Raw genomic sequence first — 23,311 nt, forward strand, 5'->3', positions numbered from 1 at the left:
CCCTCTCTCCTCTCGTCCCCTCTCTCCCCTCTCGTCCCCTCTCTCCTCTCGTCCCCTCTCTCCCCTCTCAGGGCTCACCGATCGCTGTGCAGAGATCCATGTACAGAAGTCCTTTGTCAACCGAGGGTGCCAAGCACTGAGCCAAACTGACCGCTCTGTGCCGTCGAGCCAAACTGACCGCTCTGTGCCGGCCGAGCCAAACTGACCGCTCTGTGCCGGTCGAGCCAAACTGACCGCTCTGTGCCGGTCGAGCCAAACTGACCGCTCTGTGCCAGTCGAGCCAAACTGACCGCTCTGTGCCGGTCGAGCCAAACTGACCGCTCTGTGCCAGTCGAGCCAAACTGACCGCTCTGTGCCGGTCGAGCCAAACTGACCGCTCTGTGCCGGTCGAGCCAAACTGACCGCTCTGTGCCGATCGAGCCAAACTGACCGCTCTGTGCCAGTCGAGCCAAACTGACCGCTCTGCCGGTCGAGCCAAACTGACCGCTCTGTGCCGGTCGAGCCAAACTGACCGCTCTGTGCCAGTCGAGCCAAACTGACCGCTCTGCCGGTCGAGCCAAACTGACCGCTCTGTTGCCGGTCGAGCCAAACTGACCGCTCTGTGCCGGCCGAGCCAAACTGACCGCTCTGTGCCGGTCGGAGCCAAACTGACCGCTCTGTGCCGGCCGAGCCAAGAGCTGAGCCTCTGCCGATCTGTGCCAACCGCTCGCCAGCCAAACTGACCGCTCTGTGCCGATCGAGCCCAAACTGACCGCTCTGTGCCAGTCGAGCCAAACTGACCGCTCTGTGCCGGTCGAGCCAAACTGACCGCTCTGCCGGTCGAGCCAAATTGACCGCTCTGCCGGTCGAGCCAAACTGACCGCTCTGTGCCGGCCGAGCACTGCTGAGACTGGCCAGGCCAGGCTTTGCCAGCATCTTCAGACGGGACGTGGGGACCAGAGCAACACACACAGGATCAGAGCCTCAGAAAGGCAGCGTCCGTCAGTCAGGACCCCCCACCACCCAGGACATGCCTCTTCCCACTGTTACCATCAGGAAGGAGGTACAGAAACCTGAAGGCACACACACAGTGATTCAGGAACAGCTTCTTCCCCTCTGCCATCTGATTTCTGAATGGACATTGAACCGATGAATCATTACTTTTAAAATTTCTGATTTTGCACTATTTTTAATTTAACTATTTAATAAACATCTGCTTACTGTAACTGATTTACTTGTTTTTTCTATATTACCATGTATTGCACTGTACTGCAGCCGCTACATTAACAAATTTCACAACAAATGCCAGTAATATTAAACCTGATTCTGAAATGCCGGAGGGACTCGGCAGGTCGGGCAGCGTCTGTGGAGGAGGACAAACAGTCAACGTTTCAGGCCAGACCCTCCATCGGGACTGCCGACCATCACCAGCGTTCCCAGCTGTTGCTGGGGGGCTGTTGATGGTGAGTCAGAGAAACCCAGGGCAGGTGAATCTCCGGCCAGCAGCTGGGTGGGGGGATGCAAAGCTCGCCCTGCAGAAGCAGGAAGGGGGCAGACCAGTGGCAAGGGCCGAACAGAGGAGGGGCCGAGGCCAACCACGGACAGGAGTGAGTATGCGTGGATCCTGTGCGGAGAGGCTGAGTGAGGCATGTGGGGTAATGGCTCGGGGTAGTTCCGTACCAGCCCATTGCGAGGGTCAGGTTTGGGGGCAACTGAGCACCGTCCACTTGGGTGAGGACCGTTTCTCAGCTGCGGACAGCACCCCCACCACCACAGGGAACCATGACGTCCAGCAGCTGCCTGGCTGACCAATGGGGCCAGTCGCCGCACAGGCGGCGTGGGCTCTGCTGGTCACGGTACGTCAGACAGCGGCGTGCGTCTGGCCGCCAGCAGCTCCCGCGACAGGGAACACCAGACAGGCAGACCGACCCGTGGGGGAACGGAGACGCAAAGAGCCCAGCAGTCATTGTCCTGTGACCGGTGTGGACTCGCCCCTCCACGTCCCATCACTTAATTGCCCAGGGAGTCCATTTCCAGCAGAGTGAGGGTGGCGAGCAGGCGGGCCACGGTCAGGGAAGACACAAAGAACAGCACCTGGGGCCGGCGTGGCCCAGAGTGTATCAGCGAGGAAGGCTGGCTGCACCTAAACCAGGGGCTCTGGTCAGAGGAGACCCACAGGGCCGATGCCTCCGACACCCAATGGTCGACATTCCACCACGTCACGTGTGTTCCACCGAGTGTTCGGCCTCCCCCATGGCCCCCTCTTCCTCAGATTCCTCTGCGCCGCCGGCAGCCATGTCCAGCAGAGGCTCCTGGGCCGGCGCCTTGCCCTCGCCCGCCGGCTCACCCCCCTGGCTCTCCGCGAATTCCAAGATGGTGGGCAGGCTCCCGTGCTTGGGGCAACGCCTCCGCAGGCCGACCAGGAAGGGCTGAGGCAGCGAGTAGATATCCACGTTGTTGCCGAGGTCGATCCAACTGATGCTGGGGAACTTGTCCAGGTCCTTGAGGGCATCGGTCAGCTGGCGCAGGATGGCCCGGGTCAGCTTGTTACCGTTGAGGGACAGGGTGCAGAGGTTGGGCAGTGATGCCAGGGTGGGCAGAAGCTGCAGGAACCCCTCGTCTGTCAGCTCGGTGAAACCCAACTCCACCGTGCACACCATCTCCCAGCTGCGCTGCAGGTACAGGGCGACGCGAGGCAGGTCTCGCGGGGTCAGCGCAATTCCCGACAGGTCCACGGTGGTGCTCGGTGGGCTCCCGGACAGGGCGGCTTTCAGACTGCGAAAGGAATGGTCACAAAGTTAGCACTGATTTCACCAGGATTAGAATGTAAAAGCAAAGGTGTAACATTGAGGCTTGGAGGGGCATTGGTCAGACTGCACGGGGCAGTTTTGGGCTCCAAAGGTTCATGGGAATGATTCTGGAGTTAAAGGGTTAACATCAGGAGCATTTGATGGTTCTGGTTGGCCGTTTAGAAGAATGGGGGAGAGGTGATCTTATTGACACCTACTGAATATTGAAGGGCCTGGATAGAATGGATGTGGAGTGGTCTCCAACAGCGAGAAATCCAGGAGCAGAGGGCACAGCCTCAAAATAGAAGGACGTCCCTTTGGACGGAGATGATTTCTTTAGCCAGAGGGTGGAGAATCTGTGGAATTCACCGCCATGGATGACCATGGAGGCCAAGGTTAGGAGAACGGCCGAAGAAGTGACAGGTGGGACATCGTGTAGGGAAGAGTGCGGCCGGGCGCTTTGCCTTTAAGAATTAAGGCGCAGGCTTTTTTCTAAATGAGCGGCAAATTCAGAAATGATACAAGTAGAAAAGGGGGGGGGGGGGGTGTCCTGAAGTGAGAATTTAGAGAGCGAGGTAGACAGCTGAGAAGCTGGACCTCCAGGGTAGTGATCTCCGGATCGCTGCCTGTGCCATTTGCCAGTGAGGGTAAGAACAGGATGATTTGCCCGAGGGATGTGTGGTTGAGGAACTGGTGCAGGGGCAGTGCTTCAGATTTCTGGATCACTGGGTCTCTTCTGGGAGAGGTATGACCTGTACAAAAGCATGGGTTACTCCTGAACCCGAGGGGTCCAATATTTTTGCAGGCAGGTTTGGGGGGGTGGGGGTTAAGCTGTTTTGGCCAGGGGGTGCGAACTGTACCGATAGGCCTGGGGATGGGGCAGGTGGTTTACAAGCAGAGGCAGTGTGTAGTGAGACTCAGACAGTTAGGGCAAAATTGCAGCGTGAGCTGAGCTGCGAGGGACAACACGGAAAAGGTGCCGACTTTGGATCGTTGTGGGAATGAGATGACTGGCCAGTATTCGACATGCCAAGTGCTCGGCCCAGAAGATTAACTTGTCTTCAGAGTTCCGGGATCTCCTGGCTCTGGAGGGGGCGGACCGAAGGTCGGTGCCTCTGCAGGAATCCGGTGTGTTGTGAGAGACGGAAGATCTCTGGCTGTGTGCCCAGAGACCCGAGATCTTCGGGCCCAGAGCTCGGAAAAAGCAGCGCAATGGACTCTTAACACCGTAAATCAGCGAGTTGTTTGTCTGTCTCCCCTCTCACTCTGAAAACAGGGACACCCCTTTCTCCATATTAGGGAGAGAGATAGCTTGTGGTATGTGGAGTTGACTTTGGGGTACTGTAAGTCTGTGTCTTATTGATGTTTTGCTGCACACGAGTGCTTGGTGGGGGGCGCCAATGCTTCTTTGCTGCCGCTTACACATGGGAGGGGGCAGCTGGGGGGGCTTTGGGGTTCTAACATTTAACTGTCATTCATTCTCTGAGGCACTTCTCTGTTTTTGTGGATGGTTGTGAAGAAAAAGCATTTCAGGATGTAAATTGTATACATTTCACTGACATTAAATGTACCTTTGAAACACTTGATGAGGGTATTACAGTTGAATGCACGCAGTACACGGAATAAGGCAGGTGATCTTGTAGTTCAGTTACAGATTGTCAGGTATGGCTTGTAGGAATCACTGAGTCGTGGTTGGGAGCTTAACATTCAAGGATACACCTCGTATCAAAAGGACAAACAAGTAAGGCAGACGGGGTGGGGAGGCTCTGTTGGTAAAAATAATATCAAATCCTTAGAAAGAGATGACATAGGATCAGAAGGTGTAGAATCCCTGTGGGGGAGTTAAGGAACTGCAGGGGTAAAGAGATCCTGATGTGAGTTACTTGCAGGCCTTCAAACAGTAGCCAGGATGTGGGGTACAAATTACAATGGGGGATGGAAAATACACATCAAAGGGGCAATGTTATAGTCATGAGGGATTTCACTTTGCAGGGAGATTGGGAAAATCAATTAGTGCTTATTTTCAATCCCAAGAGAGGGAGTTTGCAGAATGGCTATGAGATGGCTTTTTAAAGCAGCTCATGTTTGAGCCAATGAAGGGATCGCGTATTGTGTAATGAACTAGATTTGATAAAGGAGCTTCTGGTAAAGGAACCCTTAGGAGGCAGTGATTATAATATGACAGATTTAACCCTGCAGTTTGAGAGAGAGAAGCTAAAGCCAGATGTATCAACATTGCGGTGGAGTAAAGGGAATCACAAAGCGCAGGAGAGGAGATGGCCAGAGTTGACTGGAAGGAGACATCAGCAGGGACGATGGCATAGCAGCAAAGGCTGGATTTCTGGGAGCAATTCCGAAGGTGCAGGATAGACACATCTCAAAGTGTTCAAAGGCAGGGTGACGCAACTGTGCAGACAAGAGAAGCCAACATAGAACATAATAAACTTTAGTGGGAAGTTAGTGCATAGGAAGCTTAAAGAAAACAAAAGAAGTAAAGCCATAGGGAGGGAAAAGATGAAATACGAAAGTAAGCTAGCCCAAAATATCAAAGAGGATACTAAACGCTTTTCCAGAATATATCGAGAGAGGAGTTGATATCGGACTGCTGGAAAATGACGCTGGAGAGGTAGTAATGGGGTCAAGGAAATGGTGGACAAACTGAATAAGTATTTTGCATCAGTTTTCTCTGGGGAAGACACCGGCAGTGTGCCATAAGTGCAAAAGTGTCGGGGGGGGGGGCAGAAGGGAGTGTGGTTGCTATTACTAGGGAGAAAGTGTTCGGGAAGCTGAAAGATCTGAAGGTAGATCAGTCGACTGGACAGACGGACAACACCCCAGGGTACTGAAAGAGTGGGCTGAAGAGATTGTGGATGCATTAGTAATGATCTTTCATGAACTAAGAGATTCTGGAAGATTGCAATTGTCACTTCACTCTTCAACAAGGGAAGGAGACAGAAGGAAAATAAATTATTGGCCAGTTAGTCTGACCTCAGTGGTTGGGAAGATGTTGGAGTCAATTAGTAACGATGAGGTTTCAGGGAACCTGAGGCACATGATAAATTAGGCCAAAGTCAGCATGGTTTCCTCAAGGGAAGATCTTGCCTGACAGATCTGTTGGAATTTTTTAAGGAAATAACAAACAGGATAGACAAAGAAGAGCTAGAGGATGTTGTGTACCTGGATTTTCAGAAGGCCTTTGACAAGATGCTGCACGTGGGACCGCTTACCAAGAACCCAGGGTATGACAGGAAAGATTCCCGCATGGATAAAGCAGTGGCTGATTGGCAGGAGGCAAAGAGTGGGAATAAAGGGAGCCTTTTCTGATTGGCTGCTGGTAACTAGTGGCGTTCCTCAGGGATCTGTGTTGGGATTGGTTCTTTTTACGTTCTACGTTAATGATTTTGATGATGGAATTGACAGCTTTGTGGCCAACAATACGAAGATAGGTGGAGGAGCAGGTAGTTTTCAGGAAGCAGAAAGGCTGCAGAATGGGCAACAAAGTGCTAGATGGAGCAGTGTCGGGAAGTGTATGTCATGCACTTCGGTAGAAAGAATAAAGGCACAGACTACTTAGGGAGAAAATTTAAAAATTCAGGGCACAAAAGGACTTGGGATTCCCTGAACATTAATTTGCAGGTTGAGTCGGTGGTGAGGAAGGCAAATGCAATGTCAGCATTCATTTCAAGAGGTCTAGAATACAAGAGCAGGGATGTGATGCTGAGGCTTTATAAGGCTTCGGCCACACTGTACTTGGAGCATTGGGAGCAGTTTTGCATCCATTATCAAAGGAAAGGATTTGCTGGCATTAAAGTGAAAGTTATTCCAAAAATAAAAGTGTTAACTCATGGGGAATCTTTGATGGCTCTGGGTCTGTACTCACTGGAGATCAGAAGAACGGGGAGAGTGGGAAATCTAGTGACTATTGGAAAGCCTAGATAGACTGGATGTGGAGAGGGTGTTTCCTGCAGAGGGGTGAATCTCAGAATAGAGGGGCATCCATTCAGAACAGAGATGAGGATATTACAGTTACAAGGTGAATCTGTGTATTAATTACCACAGACCGAGCAGGTTGTGTAGAGTAAGCTTCCCTTGTGTTAGGGCATGTAGCGTTCTGGCAAGAAGGAAGGCCGGAAAATAGGGTTGAGAAGGATCATAAATCACCCATGATGGGATGGTAGAGCAGACTTGATGGGGCCGAATGGCCGGGTTCTGTAGGTACCGGGTAGTAGGTGCGAGCGGTGGGGATTACCAGGCCTGGGGCTTGCGCTTGAGGAATCCTTGGCGTCTGTACTGCGAGTGTGGGCTCAGGTGGTGGGTCAGCTGCCGGCCGATCCTCTCCAGGCCTCCTGACGAGTCCCCCTCCTGTAAACAATCACATGGTGCAGCAGTCACTCACTGTCCACTGCCAGGAACAGACCACAAGATATAGGCCATTCAGCCCATCAAGTCTGCTCCACTATTCAATCATGGGCTGATTCAATTCTTCCAGTTATTCCCACTCCCCTGCCTTCTCCCCATACTCTTTGGTGCCCCAGCTAATCAAGAACCTATCTATCTCTGCCTTAAATACACCCAATGACTTGGCCTCCACAGCTGCTCGTGGCTACAAATTCCACAGATTTACCCTCTGACTAAAGTAATTTCTCGAGATTTCAGTTCTAAAAGGATGTCCTTCAATCCTGAAGCCATGCCTTCTTGTCCTAGAATCCCCTACCATGGGAAATAACTTTACTGTATCTAATCTGTTCAGGCCTTTTAACATTCGGAATGTTTCTATGAGATCCCCCCTCATTCTCCTGAACTCCAGGGAATACAGCCCGAGAGAGCTGCCAGACATTCCTCAAATGGTAACCCTTTCACCCCTGGGGCAGTGGGCTTGAGGTTCCAGGGAATAAGTATTGGATATGACCCAGTCCATCATGGTTAAAGATCTCCCACCACTGAGCACTGTTACAGGAAAGCAGCAACCATCATTGGGGAACCCCCCACCACCCAGAACATACCCTGTTTTCACTGCTGCCGTCAGGGAGGACGGTCCCACACCACCACGTCAGGAACAGTTATTACCCCTCGAGCAGCAGGCGCCTGAGCTACGGTGGGTAACTTCACTCACCCCATCACTGAACTGTTCCCACAACCTATGGACTCCTTCCTCAGCTCGTGTTCTCAGTGTTTACTGTTATTTATTTATCAATATTTGTTTCTTGAGTTTTTCTATCTGCACAGTTTGCACATGGGAGTTTGTCCATCTTGTTGTGTGGTCTTTCATGGCGGTTTCTTTGTACTCACTGTGAATATCCACAAGAAAATTAACCTCAGGGTTGTGTACAGCACCATATCCAGTCTGATTATGAATTTCCTTTGAACTTCGAGGCCAACAAACCAGAGCTCCAGGAACGAGACCAGTTCCAATGGGGATCCCAGTTGATTCGATCCAGGATCGAGACCAGTTCCAATGGAGATCCCAGTTGATTCGATCCAGGATCGAGACCAGTTCCAATGGGGATCCCAGTTGATTCGATCCAGAATCGAGACCAGTTCCAATGGAGATCCCAGTTGATTAGATCCAGGATTGAGACCAGTTCCAATCGAGATCCCAGTTGATTCGATCCACGATTGAGACCAGTTCCAATGGGGATCCCAGTTGATTCGATCCAGGATCGAGACCAGTTCCAATGGGGATCCCAGTTGATTAGATCCAGGATTGAGACCAGTTCCAATCGAGATCCCAGTTGATTCGATCCACGATTGAGACCAGTTCCAATGGGGATCCCAGTTGACCAGATCCAGGATTGAGACCAGTTCCAATGGGGATCCCAGTTGATTAGATCCAGGATTGAGACCAGTTCCAATCGAGATCCCAGTTGATTGAGACCAGTTCCAATGGGGATCCCAGTTGATTAGATCCAGGATTGAGACCAGTTCCAATCGAGATCCCAGTTGATTCGATCCACGATTGAGACCAGTTCCAATGGGGATCCCAGTTGATCTGCATTTCCTTCCCCCACCCCCTCAGCCCAATGTACAGAGGTTGGGAGTTGCAGTTACAGAGATTTGCGTTCAGCTTTGTACACCCAGCTACAGGAAAGACATAGTACAGAAACCATTTGGGGGATGTTGCCAGCACTTGAGGGACTGTGTTAAAGAGAAAAGTTGTGGGTAGAGTGGCAATGAGCACGAACACTCTGACTGCAGAAGTAATCCAGGTTCCGATTCTGGTCAGTCTGTGAGGAGTTGGTACATTCTCCCCGTGACAATGTGGGTTTCCTCCCACAGTCCAAAGACCTATGGTTATTCTGGTGCAATTGCGCAGCGTGGGCTCAGAGAGCCAGAAGAGCCTTACCATGCTGTATCTCTGAACAAACACATCTGCCCCAGCTGCATCTCCTATTGACTGCCTTCACTCTGTATCCCCTCTCCTCGTGTGCCCACCCATGTCCCCTTGCTTCAGTCAAAACCCTCTCAAAGCTTCCACACCCTCCACAGTGTTGTCAGTGTAGACCAGGTCAAGAGGGAGGTTAAGATGGCGTATGGAATATTTGCCTTTATTAGTCGAGGCACTGAGTTCAAAAGTCAGGAAGTTATGTTGCAGTTTTATAAAACTCCAGTTAGGCTGCATTGGGAGTACTTCACACAGTTCTGGTCGCCCCGCTATAGGAAGGATGTCGAGGCTTTGGAGACGGCGCAGAAGAGGTTCACCATGATTTTTCCTGGATTAAAGGGCACGTGCTGTAATGAGAGGTTGGGCAAACTTGGGTTGTTTGCTCTGGAGTGACGGAGATCTGATAGAGGTTTATAAGATTATGAGAGGCACAGATAGATTGCATGAGTTGATGAGAAAGGGAAATTGATATTGGGTGATAAGGAAATGGCTGAGGCATTGAACGACTATTTTGTGTTGGTTTTCGTGGTGGAGGACACGTCTAATATGCCAAAGAAGGATGTTATGGACAAAATGGGAGGTGAGGACCTCGATAAAATCACTGTCACTAAAGAGATAGTGATGAGCAAACTAGAGGGCCTGAAGGCAGATAAGTCCCCTGGTCCTGATGGGATGCAACCCAGGGTGTTAAGAGAATTGGCAGAGGTTATAGTAGACACGTTGGTAATCATTTATCAAAACTCTCTAGACTCTGGGCAGGTCCTGGCAGATTGGAAGACAGCAAATGTCACGCCACTTTTTAAAAAAAAAGATGTAGGCAAAAGACAGGCAACTATAGGCCAGTTAGCTTAATATCTGTAGTCGGGAAAACGCTTGAATCTGTCATTAAGGAAGAAATAGGAAAACAATTAGAAAGGAGTGGTTCCATTAGACAGACACAGCATGGATTCAGAAAGGGCGTGTCCTGTTTGACAAGCTTACTGGAATTCTTTGAGGACATAATGAGTGCAGTGGATAGAGTGAGTTGTGCACTTGGATTTCCAGAAGACATTCGATAAGGTGCCGCACAAGAGACTTATGAATAAGATATGGATGCATGGAATCGGAGGAAGTGTATTGGCATGGATAGTGGATTGGTTAACCAAGAGAAGGCAGAGAGTTGGTATAAATGGGTGTTTCTCCGGTTGGCAGTCAGTGGTAAGTGGGGTGCCGCAGGGGTCGGTGCTGGGCCCACAGCTGTTCACCGTTTACACTGATTATTTGGAAGAGGGGACTGAGTGTAGCGTAGCAAAATCTGCTGATGACACTAAACTGAGTGGAAAAGCAAATTGTACAGAGGATGTGGAGAGTCTGCAGAGGGATATAGATAGATTAAGTGAGTGGGTCAAGGTCTGGCAGATGGAATACAACGTTGGTAAATGTGAGATCATCCACTTTGGAAGGAATAATAGAAGAGCAGATTATTATTTAAATGGTGAAAGATTGCAGCATGCTGCTGTGCAGAGGGACTTGGGAGTCCTTCTTCATGAATCACAAAAAGTTGGCTTGCAGGAACAACAGGTTATTAAGAAGGCAAACGGAATGTTGGCCTTCATCGCTAGAGGGATCGAATTCAAGAGCAGGGAGGTCAGGCTGCAACTATACAGGGTACTGGTGAGGCCGCACCTGGAGTAATGCGTGCAGTTCTGGTCTCCATACTTGAGGAAGGATATACTGGCTTTGGAGGCAGTGTAGAGGAGGTTCACCAGGTTGATTCCAGAGATGAAGGGGTTAACCTATGAGGAGAGATTGAGTCGCCTGGGACTATACTCTGGAGTTCAGAAGAATGAGAGGGGATCTTATAGAAACATACAAATTTTGAAAGGGATAGATAAGCTAGAAGTAGGAAAGTTGTTTCCATTGGTAGGTGAGACTCGAACTAGGGGACATTGCCTCGAGATTCAGGGGAGAAGATTTAGGATGGAGATGAGGAGAAACTGTTTTTCCCTGAGAGTGGTGAATCTGTGGAATTCTCTGCCCAGGGAAGCAGTTGAGGCTTCTTCACTAAATATATTGAAGATACAGTTAGATAGGTTTTTACCTAGTAGTGGAATTAAGGGTTCTGGGGAAAAGGCAGGTAGATGGAGCTGAGTTTATGGACAGATCAGCCATCATCTTATTGAATGGCAGGGCAGGCTCGATGGGCCGATGGCCGACTCCTGCTCCTATTTCTTATGTTCTTATTGAAATGTCTAATACCAGAGGACATGCATTTAAGGTGAGGTGGGGTCATTTCAAAGGAGATGTGAGGAGCAAGATTCTTTTTAAAAACAGAGTGGCAGGTGCCTGGGATAGTGGTAGACAGACACATTAGGGACTTCGAGGAGACGTTTAGATTGGCACATGACTGTGAGGAAAATGGAAGGACATGGATATTGTGCATGCAGAAGGGATTAGTTTAGTCATTTGATTACTAATTGAATTGGTTCAGCATAACATTGTGGGCTGAAGGGCCTGTTTCTGTGTTGAACTGTTCCATACTGTAAACCACTCACTCTTTGTGGGCGGGGGGTGGGGTAAGAGCCACTCTGCTTCGTTACTGGGGCAGTCAAACTGCAGTACAACTGCCCCCCTCCCCTCAGTTTCCAGCCACAGGCCTCATTCTGTTCCACGATTCCAGATGCCCGAACCGGCACTGCCGGGCTCTCGCTGCCCCGAGCTGCAAACTCTCGCGCTCTCCAACTGAACCCAGCAGTGTGACCCTTCACAGAGCCGGAAGTCGGGCTCGAGTCCTGCCGCATCTGTCAGGAGTTTGAAGCAACTCTCTGTGACGGCCGAGTTTCCTCCCTCACACTGACGACAGACCGGTTAGGGTGAGGGCAAGCAAACTGCAGGCACCAGACACTTCCCAACACAATCCTTGTACAGTGAACACCACACCTCCTCCTCGCTGGCTGCCACTGGGGGCTAAACACAGACTGATAAAATCCCTCAATCCTCCAACTCCGGATGTCCCAGCCCTGCCCCAAGGGTCCCAGCAGCGTGCACACACACACTACAGCACGCCCTCATTCACACCAACTGCCAGCCCTGAATTCAGTGCAGTCTCACAAACCACTGCCAGGGAGGATCAGAGTAACAGCGCCAATCTGCAACACCAACTTCCCTTCATACCATCAGCCTCATGCTAGCTCTCTTAACCTTAATCAAAAATACCTAACCCATAGCTACAAACATTTATCATCTGTACAAGGCCTGAATTTCAGCCTCAGTTCCCTGTAGTGCAGGTGTAGTTGGTGCAAGAAAGCAGCCATCATCAGAGACCCCCACAACCCAGGCCGCGCCCTCTTCTCACTGCGGCCATCGGGAAGATGGTACAAGAGCCTCAGGACCCACACCACCCAGTTCAGGAACAGTAATTACCCCTCAACCATCAGGCTCCTGAACAGAGCCGTTAACTTCACTCACCCTATCTGCTCCCATGATCTATGGACTCAGTTTTAAAGACTCTTCATCTCACATTCTCAGTACTTATTGTTTATTGTTAGTATTTTCCTTTTTTCCCTTCATTTTTGTATTTGCACATTTGCTGCCTTTTGCATTCTGGATTTTATCCGTCCTGTTAGTGTGGTCTTTCACTGATCAGTTGACTGAGTATGCTGGCATGAAAATGAATCCCAGGGTTGTTCACAGTGACATATATGTACTTCGAACTTTTGAACCTGGAGTTTAATGTGGATCAAAAGGCAGATTATTATCAAATTTATTTCAATAAATAGATGACAATGCCACCTGATAACTGAACCATGCGAAGCCATGGATTTAACCTCAGGACATAGAATCCACAGCTGTGAGAGAGATGAGGTCAGATCTCACTACAGCCAAGTTTAATGGATTTCTGACAGAAGTTGAAGAAATTATTTAGGGACCTCAGTTAAAATTATCCAATGTTAAAAGGAGTGCATTATTGAAGCAGCAAGTGATTTGTCCAAAGTCGGGACACTCTAGAATCAGCACACAGAAGGGAGATGGGAAATCTAGTTGAATGGTGCTACAACAAAATCTCACAAAGTCCACAAAAGCAAAGAGCTGATTATTGATTACAGGAGGAAGAAACTGGGGGTCCTTAAACCAGTCCTCATTAGGGGATGGGAGATGGGGAGAGTCAGTGAGTTTAAATTTATTGGAGTTAACATATCTGAGATCAGTTCTGGCACGAGTCGTAACAGCTTTCACAGAGGAAGTACAACATGCCTCTGCTTTCTTGAGATTTGCACAGATCCGGCATGTCACCGAAAAGTGTGACGGACTTCTACAGATGCACAGTGGAGAGTATCCCGACTGGTTTCATCGCGGCCTGGTGTGGAACCAAACACCAATCAGCAACCAGGAACAGAACGGGCTGCAGAAAGTGGTGGATACAGCTCAGTCCATCACAGGCAAATCCCTCCCCACCACTGATGCCAGAAGGCAGCCACCATGAGCAAGGATTCCAATTTCAAAGAAGCTCAGCTCATTCAGCATAACCCACTAAATTCCAGATGAAAGTAACGGCCGGGCTACGGTCAGCGCGGGACGGCCGGGCTACGGTCAGCGCGGGACGGCCGGGCTACGGTCAGCGCGGGACGGCCGGGCTACGGTCAGCGCGGGACCGCCGGGCTACGGTCAGCGCGGGACGGCCGGGCTACGGTCAGCGCGGGACGGCCGGGCTACGGTCAGCACTGGGCGGTCAGACTGAAGGGCCTGAGTCCATGCTGAACGACTGTCTTCAGTCCAGGGAAATCTTCCTACTCCCTGGGACAACGGAATGATCCCAACAGGAATCTCCAATGGTGGCCAAGGGCAGAGAAAGCCTTTAATCCAGTCCAGTCCACTGTCAGGGCAGGAGTACAGAGTGTGAGGCGGAGTGGAACAGGATCAGTCCTGGGGTGTCCAGTGACATGGATGTGCCAGAATCTGATAGAGGGGTCTGAGGAGGACGGGGGTCCTGGCGGGCAGCCCAGCCCAGGTGCTGGGATGTGGTTGATGGGCAGAACAGCTGGGAGCCAGGAGCCCACAGCACTGCTCCCAGACAGCTGTCAGCCGCATTATTGCTGGTTCCGGCTGGCCTCGCTCCCTGGGCACAGGGAGGGGCTCAGAATGCGCTCGTCCCAGATTACTCTCGCAGCCCAGGACAGGGCCAGAGCGAGGTCAGGGCACAGCCCTGGCTGGTCTTAACCTGTCTAACTTAACTGCAATCCCTGTACTGTACTGCAGGAGGCGCTGTGTGCACACCACACATCGGCTGCTGAGAGTCGCTGGACATACACCCTCTAATGTGAGGGGCCTTTCTATTAGCTTCTATTTAAGCTCCCGACCCTCTGCCCCTCTCCCCCTCCCCCTCTGATTTCCCCACATTCCCTGGCAGTTGAGGGGCTCAAAGATAATACTTTCCCAGCAGAGCCCACACATGCAGACCTGACTCAGCCAACCTCCACCCACACCCCTGACCCCCGACCTGTGACCCCAAAAGGCCAAAGCCCACCCACCGCCTCTCAGGGGGGCAGAGGTAGTGGTAAAACAACCAGGCACAGCAGGGTCCTACAGCACTCCCTGCTTGCTTTCTGAATGGTGAACACATTATTTTATGGGAGAGGGCCATTCAGCCCCTTGAAGGCCTGCTCGCCAGGGCAGGGGATGGTTTTCCACTTCGAGATGTTCCAGCATTCAGTCTGCCCAGCTCAGAGACATCCCACGTCCTGGCCCACATTTCTGAGGCCAGATACCCCATCAGGGTGGCTGACGTAGGGGGAAGGCTCCAGTGAACGGCCTGGGTTCAACACTGACATCCCAGCCCCAACCAAACCCATATATTGAAAACTCAATTTTCCTGGTCTATGCAACCAACCGCTCAACTCAAAATGCAAGGTGAGGAGTGCTGGGTTAACAGAGACGAGATTTTTCAGCCACACATACAAATTTCAGGTCAGGCAGCATCTATGGAGGGGAATAAACGGTCAATGTTTCAGGTTATCGGGACTGGAAAGGAAGAGTCCTGATGAAGGGTCTCAGAGGGCTTTTTCCCCTCCATATTTTTTTAAACAAAAATGTATTCAACGGTGAAATACTATATAATAATCAGGGCTTCATAACTTAATTAGTGTCATATTAAAGTACAATTACTACTATCTACAATCACTCCAGCCCAAGGACCTCACTTTTCCCAGATACCTTTCTTCCCATCGATACTGCCTACTCCTCCTCTATAGATGCTGCCTGACTTGCTGAGTTCCTCCAGCATTTTGTGGGTGTTGCTACCGGGTAATGCTTCCTCTGAAGGACTGTAGCAGTTGTCTCAACAACTGCACCACATCCAGGCCAGCAGCACACGGCCCTGGGACCCTGGGAGTGTAAGGGTATTAGAGTGTCAGAGACCTGAGTTCGATTCCGCCGCTGTCTGTACGGAGTTTGTACATTCTCCCTGTGACTGCGTGGGTTTCCTCCGGGTGCTCCGCTTTGCTCTCACATTCTGAAGTCATACACACTAGTGTTAGTAAGTTGTGGACGTTAAGTTGGTGCCGGAAACGTGGTGACGCTTGTGGGCTGCCCCCAGCACATCATCAGACTGTGTTGCTCATTAACGCAAACAACATATCTCATAGAACGTAAACGATATAGCATCACACAGGCTCTTCGCCCACAATGCCACGTCAATCTTTTAACCTACTCCAAGATCAATCTAACCCTTCCCTCCGCATAGGCTCCATTTTTCTATCATCACAGTCTCTTAAATCTCTCCACTGCCTCTCCCACCACCCCTGGCAGGGCATTCCACACACCCGCCACTCTGTAAAACACCAATCTCTGACATCCCCCCCGACAATTTCCACCAACTACCTTCAAATTATCATCCATTTCCATCCCAGGGAAAACTCTCTGGCTGACGAAGGGTCTCAGCCTGAAATGTCAACTGTTGATTCCTCTCCAAGGATGCTGCCCGACCTGCTGAGTTCCTCCAGTATTTTGTGAGAGTTGCTATGGGTTTTCAGCATCCGTAGAACCTCCTGTGCTTTAGATTTGCGTCTTACCCGAGACTCACTACCTTGTCACCTCTCAGCTTCACGCTTTCAGTACATGTACGCGTGAGAAATCGGTTGCTTACCGGTTTGGGGCAGTGGATGTAACGGGCCAAACTGATGATCAGCTCGTGGGTGATGGGATCCACCAGGTTTCGGAAACTGGCGTATCTGCACAGGACATTGTCTAGCGAGGTCGACTCCATCCCCAGGTCCTGTGGGAGAAAAATCAGCAGCAAATCAGACCCAGAACCTCACAGGGAGAAATCAGCAGGCCACTTGGCCCATCAAACCTATCCCACCATGACTGATCTGTCCGAGACCCTCTGCCAGACATGCTAAGATCCCGAGGTTCACCCGTCCCATCCCCAGTATGGGAGTCTATAGGGAAAGGGGGGGAGGTTCACTCTGTCCAGTCCCCATCATGGGAGTCTGTGGGAAAAGACCCACACGTATCCCAGTCTCCAGGACTGAAGGGCTCCCAAATTCCGTTGCCAAAATCAAACTTCTGGTCAAGCTGGTGCTGCACTGGGACTTCCTGCGGCTCAGACTTGGTTGGATTTTGGGTTTTGGGAAGCTCAGGGTTAAGTACAGGGGTAAGGAGGTGTCAGAGGTCGATAAATGGAGTCAAAGGCAGGACCCAGTGGTACCCCCTCCCCCTCAGGTTAATGTGTTCCCCTGAGTTGCAGGGTCAAAAGTCCTTGTGAGTTCAGAGGTTAAAGCTCAGAGGTCTAAGTCTCATAGCTGGCAAATTCTGGTGTCGATGCCCAAAGGTCAAAGATCAAAGTTGGTATATCCAGAGTTTGAAGCCCCAAGATCAAAGCCCCTGGGTCTGCAGTCCAGGCCAGTGATTGGAGTCTGGGGCCAAGAGCTGGTGACTGGAGGCTTGTCTGTGTGGGTGGCTGAGTGAGTGGGTGAGTGGGAGAAAAAGGGTTTGTTTTACTTTTTTTTGTTTGTTTGTTCAAGATTTAAGATTGTTTAATTTCACTTCCAGTACAGGAGTACAAAGGAGAACAAAATAATTGTCACTCTGGATCTGATGCAGCACAAAATAAACAAGATAAAGACAAAAAGTAATTTTTAAAACACAGTAAATTAATTACTTAAGATAACTTGCATAGATTGATTGTATGTCTATAAATTGACACTGGGACAGGCGTGGCTGACAGGAAGATTTTAGACCATAAGATAGAGGAGCATAATTAGGCCATTTGGCCCATCGAGTCTGCTGTACCATTTCATCATGTCTGATCCAATTTTCCTCTCAGTCCCAGTCTCCTGCCTTCTCCCCATATCCCTCATGCCCTGACTTATCCAGAATCTATCAACCTCCACCTTAAATATAAAGACCTGGCCCCCATAGCTGCCTGTGGCAAAAAATTAGCACAGATTCACCACTGAATGGGTGGCTTTGATAAATCTTTCAGTACTTTTCCCAAGCAGTAAGACTCTTTTCACCCTCTCCCCATCCACCTACCCTCCACCTTCGCAGGCACCCACATCCAGGGCATCCCTCCCTGTCCACTCTCCTATAGATCAAAAACTATGTCCCCAGTCCTCACTCCTCAACTAACGGAACAACCCTACTCCCCCTCCCCTTATTCTCCACCTTTGTCAAATTCAGTCCCAGCCCTGTTTGTTCTTGAAGGATTTCTTCAGACCCTGAAGCCCAGGCCCAAAGCTCGCTGCCTTCACCCTCCTGGGATCCTGCCCACTCTGACAACCAGTGGCCAGACTGCAGCTCAGAATCCCAATTAGTATCACTGACATGTCGTGAAATGTCTTGTTTTGTGGCAGCAGTACACAAATTACAGCAATTAAACCATTATAAATATAAATTGTAAATTTTAATTTAAAACTATTACAATGAGATACATTTGTGTATAAGTATATGTGTATATAGTTATATATAAATAATACATAAAAAATTTTCCAGCTGGTGGCATAGCGGCATCAGCACTGGACTTCGGAGCGAGAGGTCCTGAGTTCGAATCTGGCCGGCTCCCTTGCACACTCTCCATCCGTGCCTGGGGTTGAGCAACTTGACCTTGTGGGAAAAAAGCCTGGAGAGGGTTGGGCCCCACCAGGCTACAGATACCCAGGACATACCATATGATGAGCAATCACCAAAAATAAATTGGTGCAAAGAGCTCGTCATGACATCGCCACCAGGAGTTAAGGGCACACACACATATACAAAATATATCATCTATCTCTATAGAGAGATAAGGTGCCTAAGACTTTTGCACAGTACTAAGGTAATGTTATGTATTGCACTGTACTGCTGATACAAAATAACCTAATTTCATGCCATATGTGAGTGATGATAAACTTGATTCTGATCTGGGTCTCTAGTGTGGACTGAGAGTGGGAAGGAAGCAGGGAGAGGGGAATCATGGTTGGGAAAAGGGGAATGGGGGAGGGAACAGGAAACACCAGAGAGACATTCTGTAATGATCGATAAAGCAATTGTTTGGAATCAAATGACCTTTCAGTGTGAGGAGTGGAGTGCCCAGCTGAGTGCTGGCTCCGATGGGATCTGATGGAAAAGAATAGCCAGTCAACACACAAAATACTGGAGGGACTCAGCAGGTCGGGCAGCAGGGAAAGAAACAGTCGATGTTTCAGGCTGAGACCCGTCATCAGGTGGGGGGGTGAGTTCAGGAGTCAGAGTACAAGCTGGCAGGTAATAGGTCAGACCAGGTGAGGGGGAAAGGTGACTGGGTGGTGGAGGTAAGTAAGAAGCTGGCAGGTGATTGGTCAGACCAGGTGAGGGGGAAAGGTGACTGGGTGGTGGAGGTAAGTAAGAAGCTGGCAGGTGATAGGTCAGACCAGGTGAGGGGGAAAGGTGACTGGGTGGTGGAGGTAAGTAAGAAGCTGGCAGGTGATAGGTCAGACCAGGTGAGGGGGAAAGGTGACTGGGTGGTGGGGGATAAGTAAGAAGCTGGCAGGTGATTGGTCAGACCAGGTGAGGGGGAAAGGTGACTGGGTGGTGGAGGTAAGTAAGAAGCTGGCAGGTGATAGGTCAGACCAGGTGAGGGGGAAAGGTGACTGGGTGGTGGGGGATAAGTAAGAAGCTGGCAGGTGATAGGTCAGACCTGGTGAGGGGGAAAGGTGACTGGGAGGTGGGGGATAAGTAAAAAGCTGGCAGGTGATTGGTCAGACCAGGTGAGGGGGAAAGGTGACTGGGTGGTGGAGGTAAGTAAGAAGCTGGCAGGTGATAGGTCAGACCAGGTGAGGGGGAAAGGTGACTGGGTGGTGGAGGTAAGTAAGAAGCTGGCAGGTGATAGGTCAGACCAGGTGAGGGGGAAAGGTGACTGGGTGGTGGGGGATAAGTAAGAAGCTGGAAGGTGATAGGTCAGACCAGGTGAGGGGGAAAGGTGACTGGGTGGTGGGGGATAAGTAAGAAGCTGGAAGGTGATAGGTCAGACCAGGTGAGGGGGAAAGGTGACTGGGTGGTGGGGGATAAGTAAAAAGCTGGCAGGTGATTGGTGGAAGAGGTGAAGGACTGAAGGAGGAGGAATCTGATAGGAGAGGAGAGTGGACCTTGGGAGGAAGGGAAACAGGGGGAGGTGATGGGAAAGTGAGAAGAGGGATCCAGAATGGGAAGTGGAAAAGAGTGGGAAGGTGGGAGAAATACCGCAAGTTAGAGAAATCAATGTTCATGCCATTAGGCTTCAGGCTACCCAGATGGAATATGAGGTGTGGTCTCATCATGGAGGTAGACCAGGCATGGGCAAACTACGGCCCGCGGGCCATATGCTTTTAATCCGGCCCGCAGAAATTGATGAAATTATATTAATAAACCTTGTTAATGTTTTTTTCCCCGCAATTCTGGCGTTTTCCCAATAGATGACGCACTCTATATACATTGACCTTTGTTGAGGTGCAGCGTATTACTCCACATTTGCGCTTTACTCTTTGGTCGGTTTGACCTATTTGTGTGAACAGGCGTTCAGCGTCATGAACATCAACAAAGCCAGCCACAGATCCAAGTTAACTGACCAACACCTCAGATCCATCCTGAGAATCGCCACAACAAAACTAAATCCAGACTTTGATGCGCTGGCTAAAAAGGGAGACCAACAACACTGTTCCCACTGAAATTAAAAATAAGTTTCTTCGTTGTGTTATGTAAAAAATGCATTTGAAAATATTTTTTTCAATAAGCCTTACATGTTACATGTCATTTCTGTTAAGTGATGGACATGAGTAGTGCACAGGTGCACGTACGTTCTCAAAATAAAAAATGCGCTCCAGATCAAATAACGCGCTCCGCATACTGGCGCGCTGTCATTGTTCTGTCTTTGTGCTGGTCGTTGTTGAGTTTTGGCACAGGGGACAATTGAATAAGAAGGAGCAGGACAAGTAGACCTGCATCTCCTACCGTTTTTGAAATAAAGACAGTCAGGAGGAGAGTGATGATGATAATATCTTGAAGGATAACAGAATTTTCAGTGCTTTAAAATAATAACTGTTACTATTTAAAAAAGCTGTATTTTATTCATTTAATTTTCAGAGTTTTAAAAGTCATTTCAATAAATAGCTAAACACCATGGGACTTCAAAGACAGATATTTTGTTGTAATGCATTTGTTCATTTTCAATTGAAATTAAAGCACATGTTTTCTACATATCCCATGATATTTTATTTTCTCTTATGAGGTGTATTACCAAAACACTCCGTCCATCTGCTCCTGGTCCGGCCCCCCTGTCAAATTTTAGAACCCTTTGTGGCCCACAAGTCAAAAAGTTTGCCCACCCCTGAGGTAGACCATGGAATAACATGTCGGAGTGGCCTCTGCCTGTCGTGGCTGACGGAACAGAGGGGCACTGAGACGCTGAGCGATAATCGGCCGACTTCCCGCGTCAGGTCTCACGGGAATGGACAAAACATTGCATGACGAATGCCCACCATATGCTCTCTGAGATCAGCTGGAGATTCGTGAGCTTGTTTCGAGGAGTGGGTTAATTGTCGGAGAGCAGGAAGGTGTCAAATTGATGATTTTTAAGCCTCGCCCCTCAGTGGCTTGAGAGAATAAATTCACAAAGATACAACCAATGGTGAAACCCAGATCTTCTCACTGACTTTCAGGGGTCTCTTCATCCGGTACCCCTGCACACTGGGTTGTTAACGCAGGTATCTGATCTGCCTATCCCGCGGCAGCAGCTCAACGCCCAGGATGCAGAGAGCGGCTGAACCGCCTTCCTGGCCAGTGGATCTCAGCCTCTCAGCTCACCCGGGTATGAAACCATCGGCAACCCTCACCTGCCTAAGCCTGCCTGTCCAAGTACACACAACAAGTAAAGCTAATCTTTCATCTTCTGAAAATGTCCTGCTTTTATTTCCATCTTCCTCTCCTTTTTCCCTTCCTTCTCCCACCCTCTCCCCCTCCCTCCTCAGTGATTTGATGCGATGCAAACAAGAGTGGCTCCCTGTACATGTTCAAACTAATATCTCCTCTCATGTCACCTTTCAACAGCTGGGGGTGGTTGGGGAGAGTGGGGAATGAAATCACAGGCAGTTTCAACCAAACATCAAGAAGTTAGACAGGGAAGAGGAAAGAGGCACTAAGAAACAATCCTGGGTCAGAGGCAGAAAGCAGGAAACGAGACAGAAAGCTGACTGGACAACGGCACAGACACAGGAGAAGCATTCCAGCAGAGGTTGAAAATCAGCTATTTAGTGGCACAGACGCAGGAAATGTGTTCCCGCTCAGGTCCAGAGTGGAGCTTAAAAAACTGTCTCCACAAGAAAGGCATCATGCAGCAGAGCGGTCATCCTGGGAGTGGCCTGAGTCAGAGTGGCAAGGCTTTGGCTCAACAGACTTTGGCAAGAACATGAGAATGCAAGGCGGAGGTAAGTGTACTTCTTAATCAACTCTAGAGAGAATAGGGAGTATGGCCACGGAGCCAGTGTTCTGTTCTGGGTATCAGATGCGGGATTTCCAGGAGATTCCCAGCCTCTCCAATGGCCACATCTGCATCAGTTGCATCGAGATGCAGTTCCTTAGAGAACATGTTAGGGAACTGGAGCTGCAGTTTGATGATCTTCAGCTTGTTGGGGAAAGTGAAGCAGTGATAGACGGGAGCTACAGGGGGTAGTCACCTCCAGGATACAGGAGACAGATAAATGGGTAACTGTCAGGAGAAGGAAGGGAGAACATGAACGTCAGATAGTGGAGAGTGCCCCTGTGTCTGTCCCCCTCAACAATAAGTACTCCATTTTGAGTACTGTTGGGGGGAGGGGTACAACTTACCTGGGGGAACCAACAGCACCTGTACCTCGGGCACTGTGACTCAGAAGGTAGGGAACTGAAGGGGACAGCAGCAGAAATAGGGGACTCTATAGTCGGGAGGGGGGCAAACAGCTAATTCTGTGGGTGCAAAAAGGAAACACAGATTGTATATTGCCTCCCAGGGTCCATGCCATTTCTGAACACATCCACTGTACCCTGAAAAAGGAGGGTGAGCAGCCAGAACTGTGGTGCATACTGGTACCAACGACATGGGTTAGGAAAAGGGAGGAGGTCCTGAAAACAGAATACAGGGTGTTAGGAAGGAAGCTGAGAAGCAGGACCTCAAGGGTAGTAATCTCAGGATTTCGGCCTGTGCCACACGACAGTGACGACAGGAATAGAGTGAGGGGATGGATAAATGGAGTGGGTGGCAGGGATTCAGATTTCTGGATAATTGGGATCTCTTCTGGAGCAGGTGGGACCTGTACAAAAGGGATGGGTTGCACTTGAATCCGTGGGGAAACAATATTCTTGCAGGCAGATTTACTGGAGCTGTTGGGAGTGGTTTAAACTAAAATATGGCAGGGGGTGGGAACCAGTATGATAGAGCTGAGGATGAGCCAGCGGGTTTCAAGTAGATGATGGGTGTAACATGAATGTAAGGAAGGACAAGCCAATGATTGGGTACAAATGTAGACAGAGCAAAGAGTTAAATTGTACCACAGAAGCAAAGTTGAAAAGGGCAAAGAATGCAGGACTGAAGTTGTTGTATTTAAATGTGCGTAGTGTTTGGAAATAAGGTGGATGAACTCGTGGCGCAATTATAGATTGGTCAATAGGACAGTGTGGGCATCACTGAGTCATGGCTGAAAGGAGGCCGTAGTTGGGA

General features: G+C 49.8%; 1 protein-coding gene across 1 annotated transcript in view; it reads right to left on the minus strand.

Moving 5' to 3' along the window:
• Window positions 1-1,143: 1,143 nt before the first annotated feature.
• The window catches only part of lrrc75a (leucine rich repeat containing 75A), a 49,939-nt gene continuing 27,771 nt past the window's right edge, over window positions 1,144-23,311 (minus strand). The window contains exons 2-4 of the mRNA XM_059973726.1: window positions 16,271-16,399; window positions 7,018-7,130; window positions 1,144-2,754 (exon numbers count right to left, since the gene is read on the minus strand). Of these exons, the coding sequence (XP_059829709.1) occupies window positions 2,199-2,754; window positions 7,018-7,130; window positions 16,271-16,399 (798 nt within the window). The 3' untranslated portion in view covers window positions 1,144-2,198. The remainder of the gene's footprint in view (window positions 2,755-7,017; window positions 7,131-16,270; window positions 16,400-23,311) is intronic.

The sequence above is a fragment of the Hypanus sabinus genome, chromosome 6 (assembly GCF_030144855.1).
Source record: "Hypanus sabinus isolate sHypSab1 chromosome 6, sHypSab1.hap1, whole genome shotgun sequence".
Taxonomy (NCBI): Eukaryota; Metazoa; Chordata; class Chondrichthyes; order Myliobatiformes; family Dasyatidae; genus Hypanus; species Hypanus sabinus.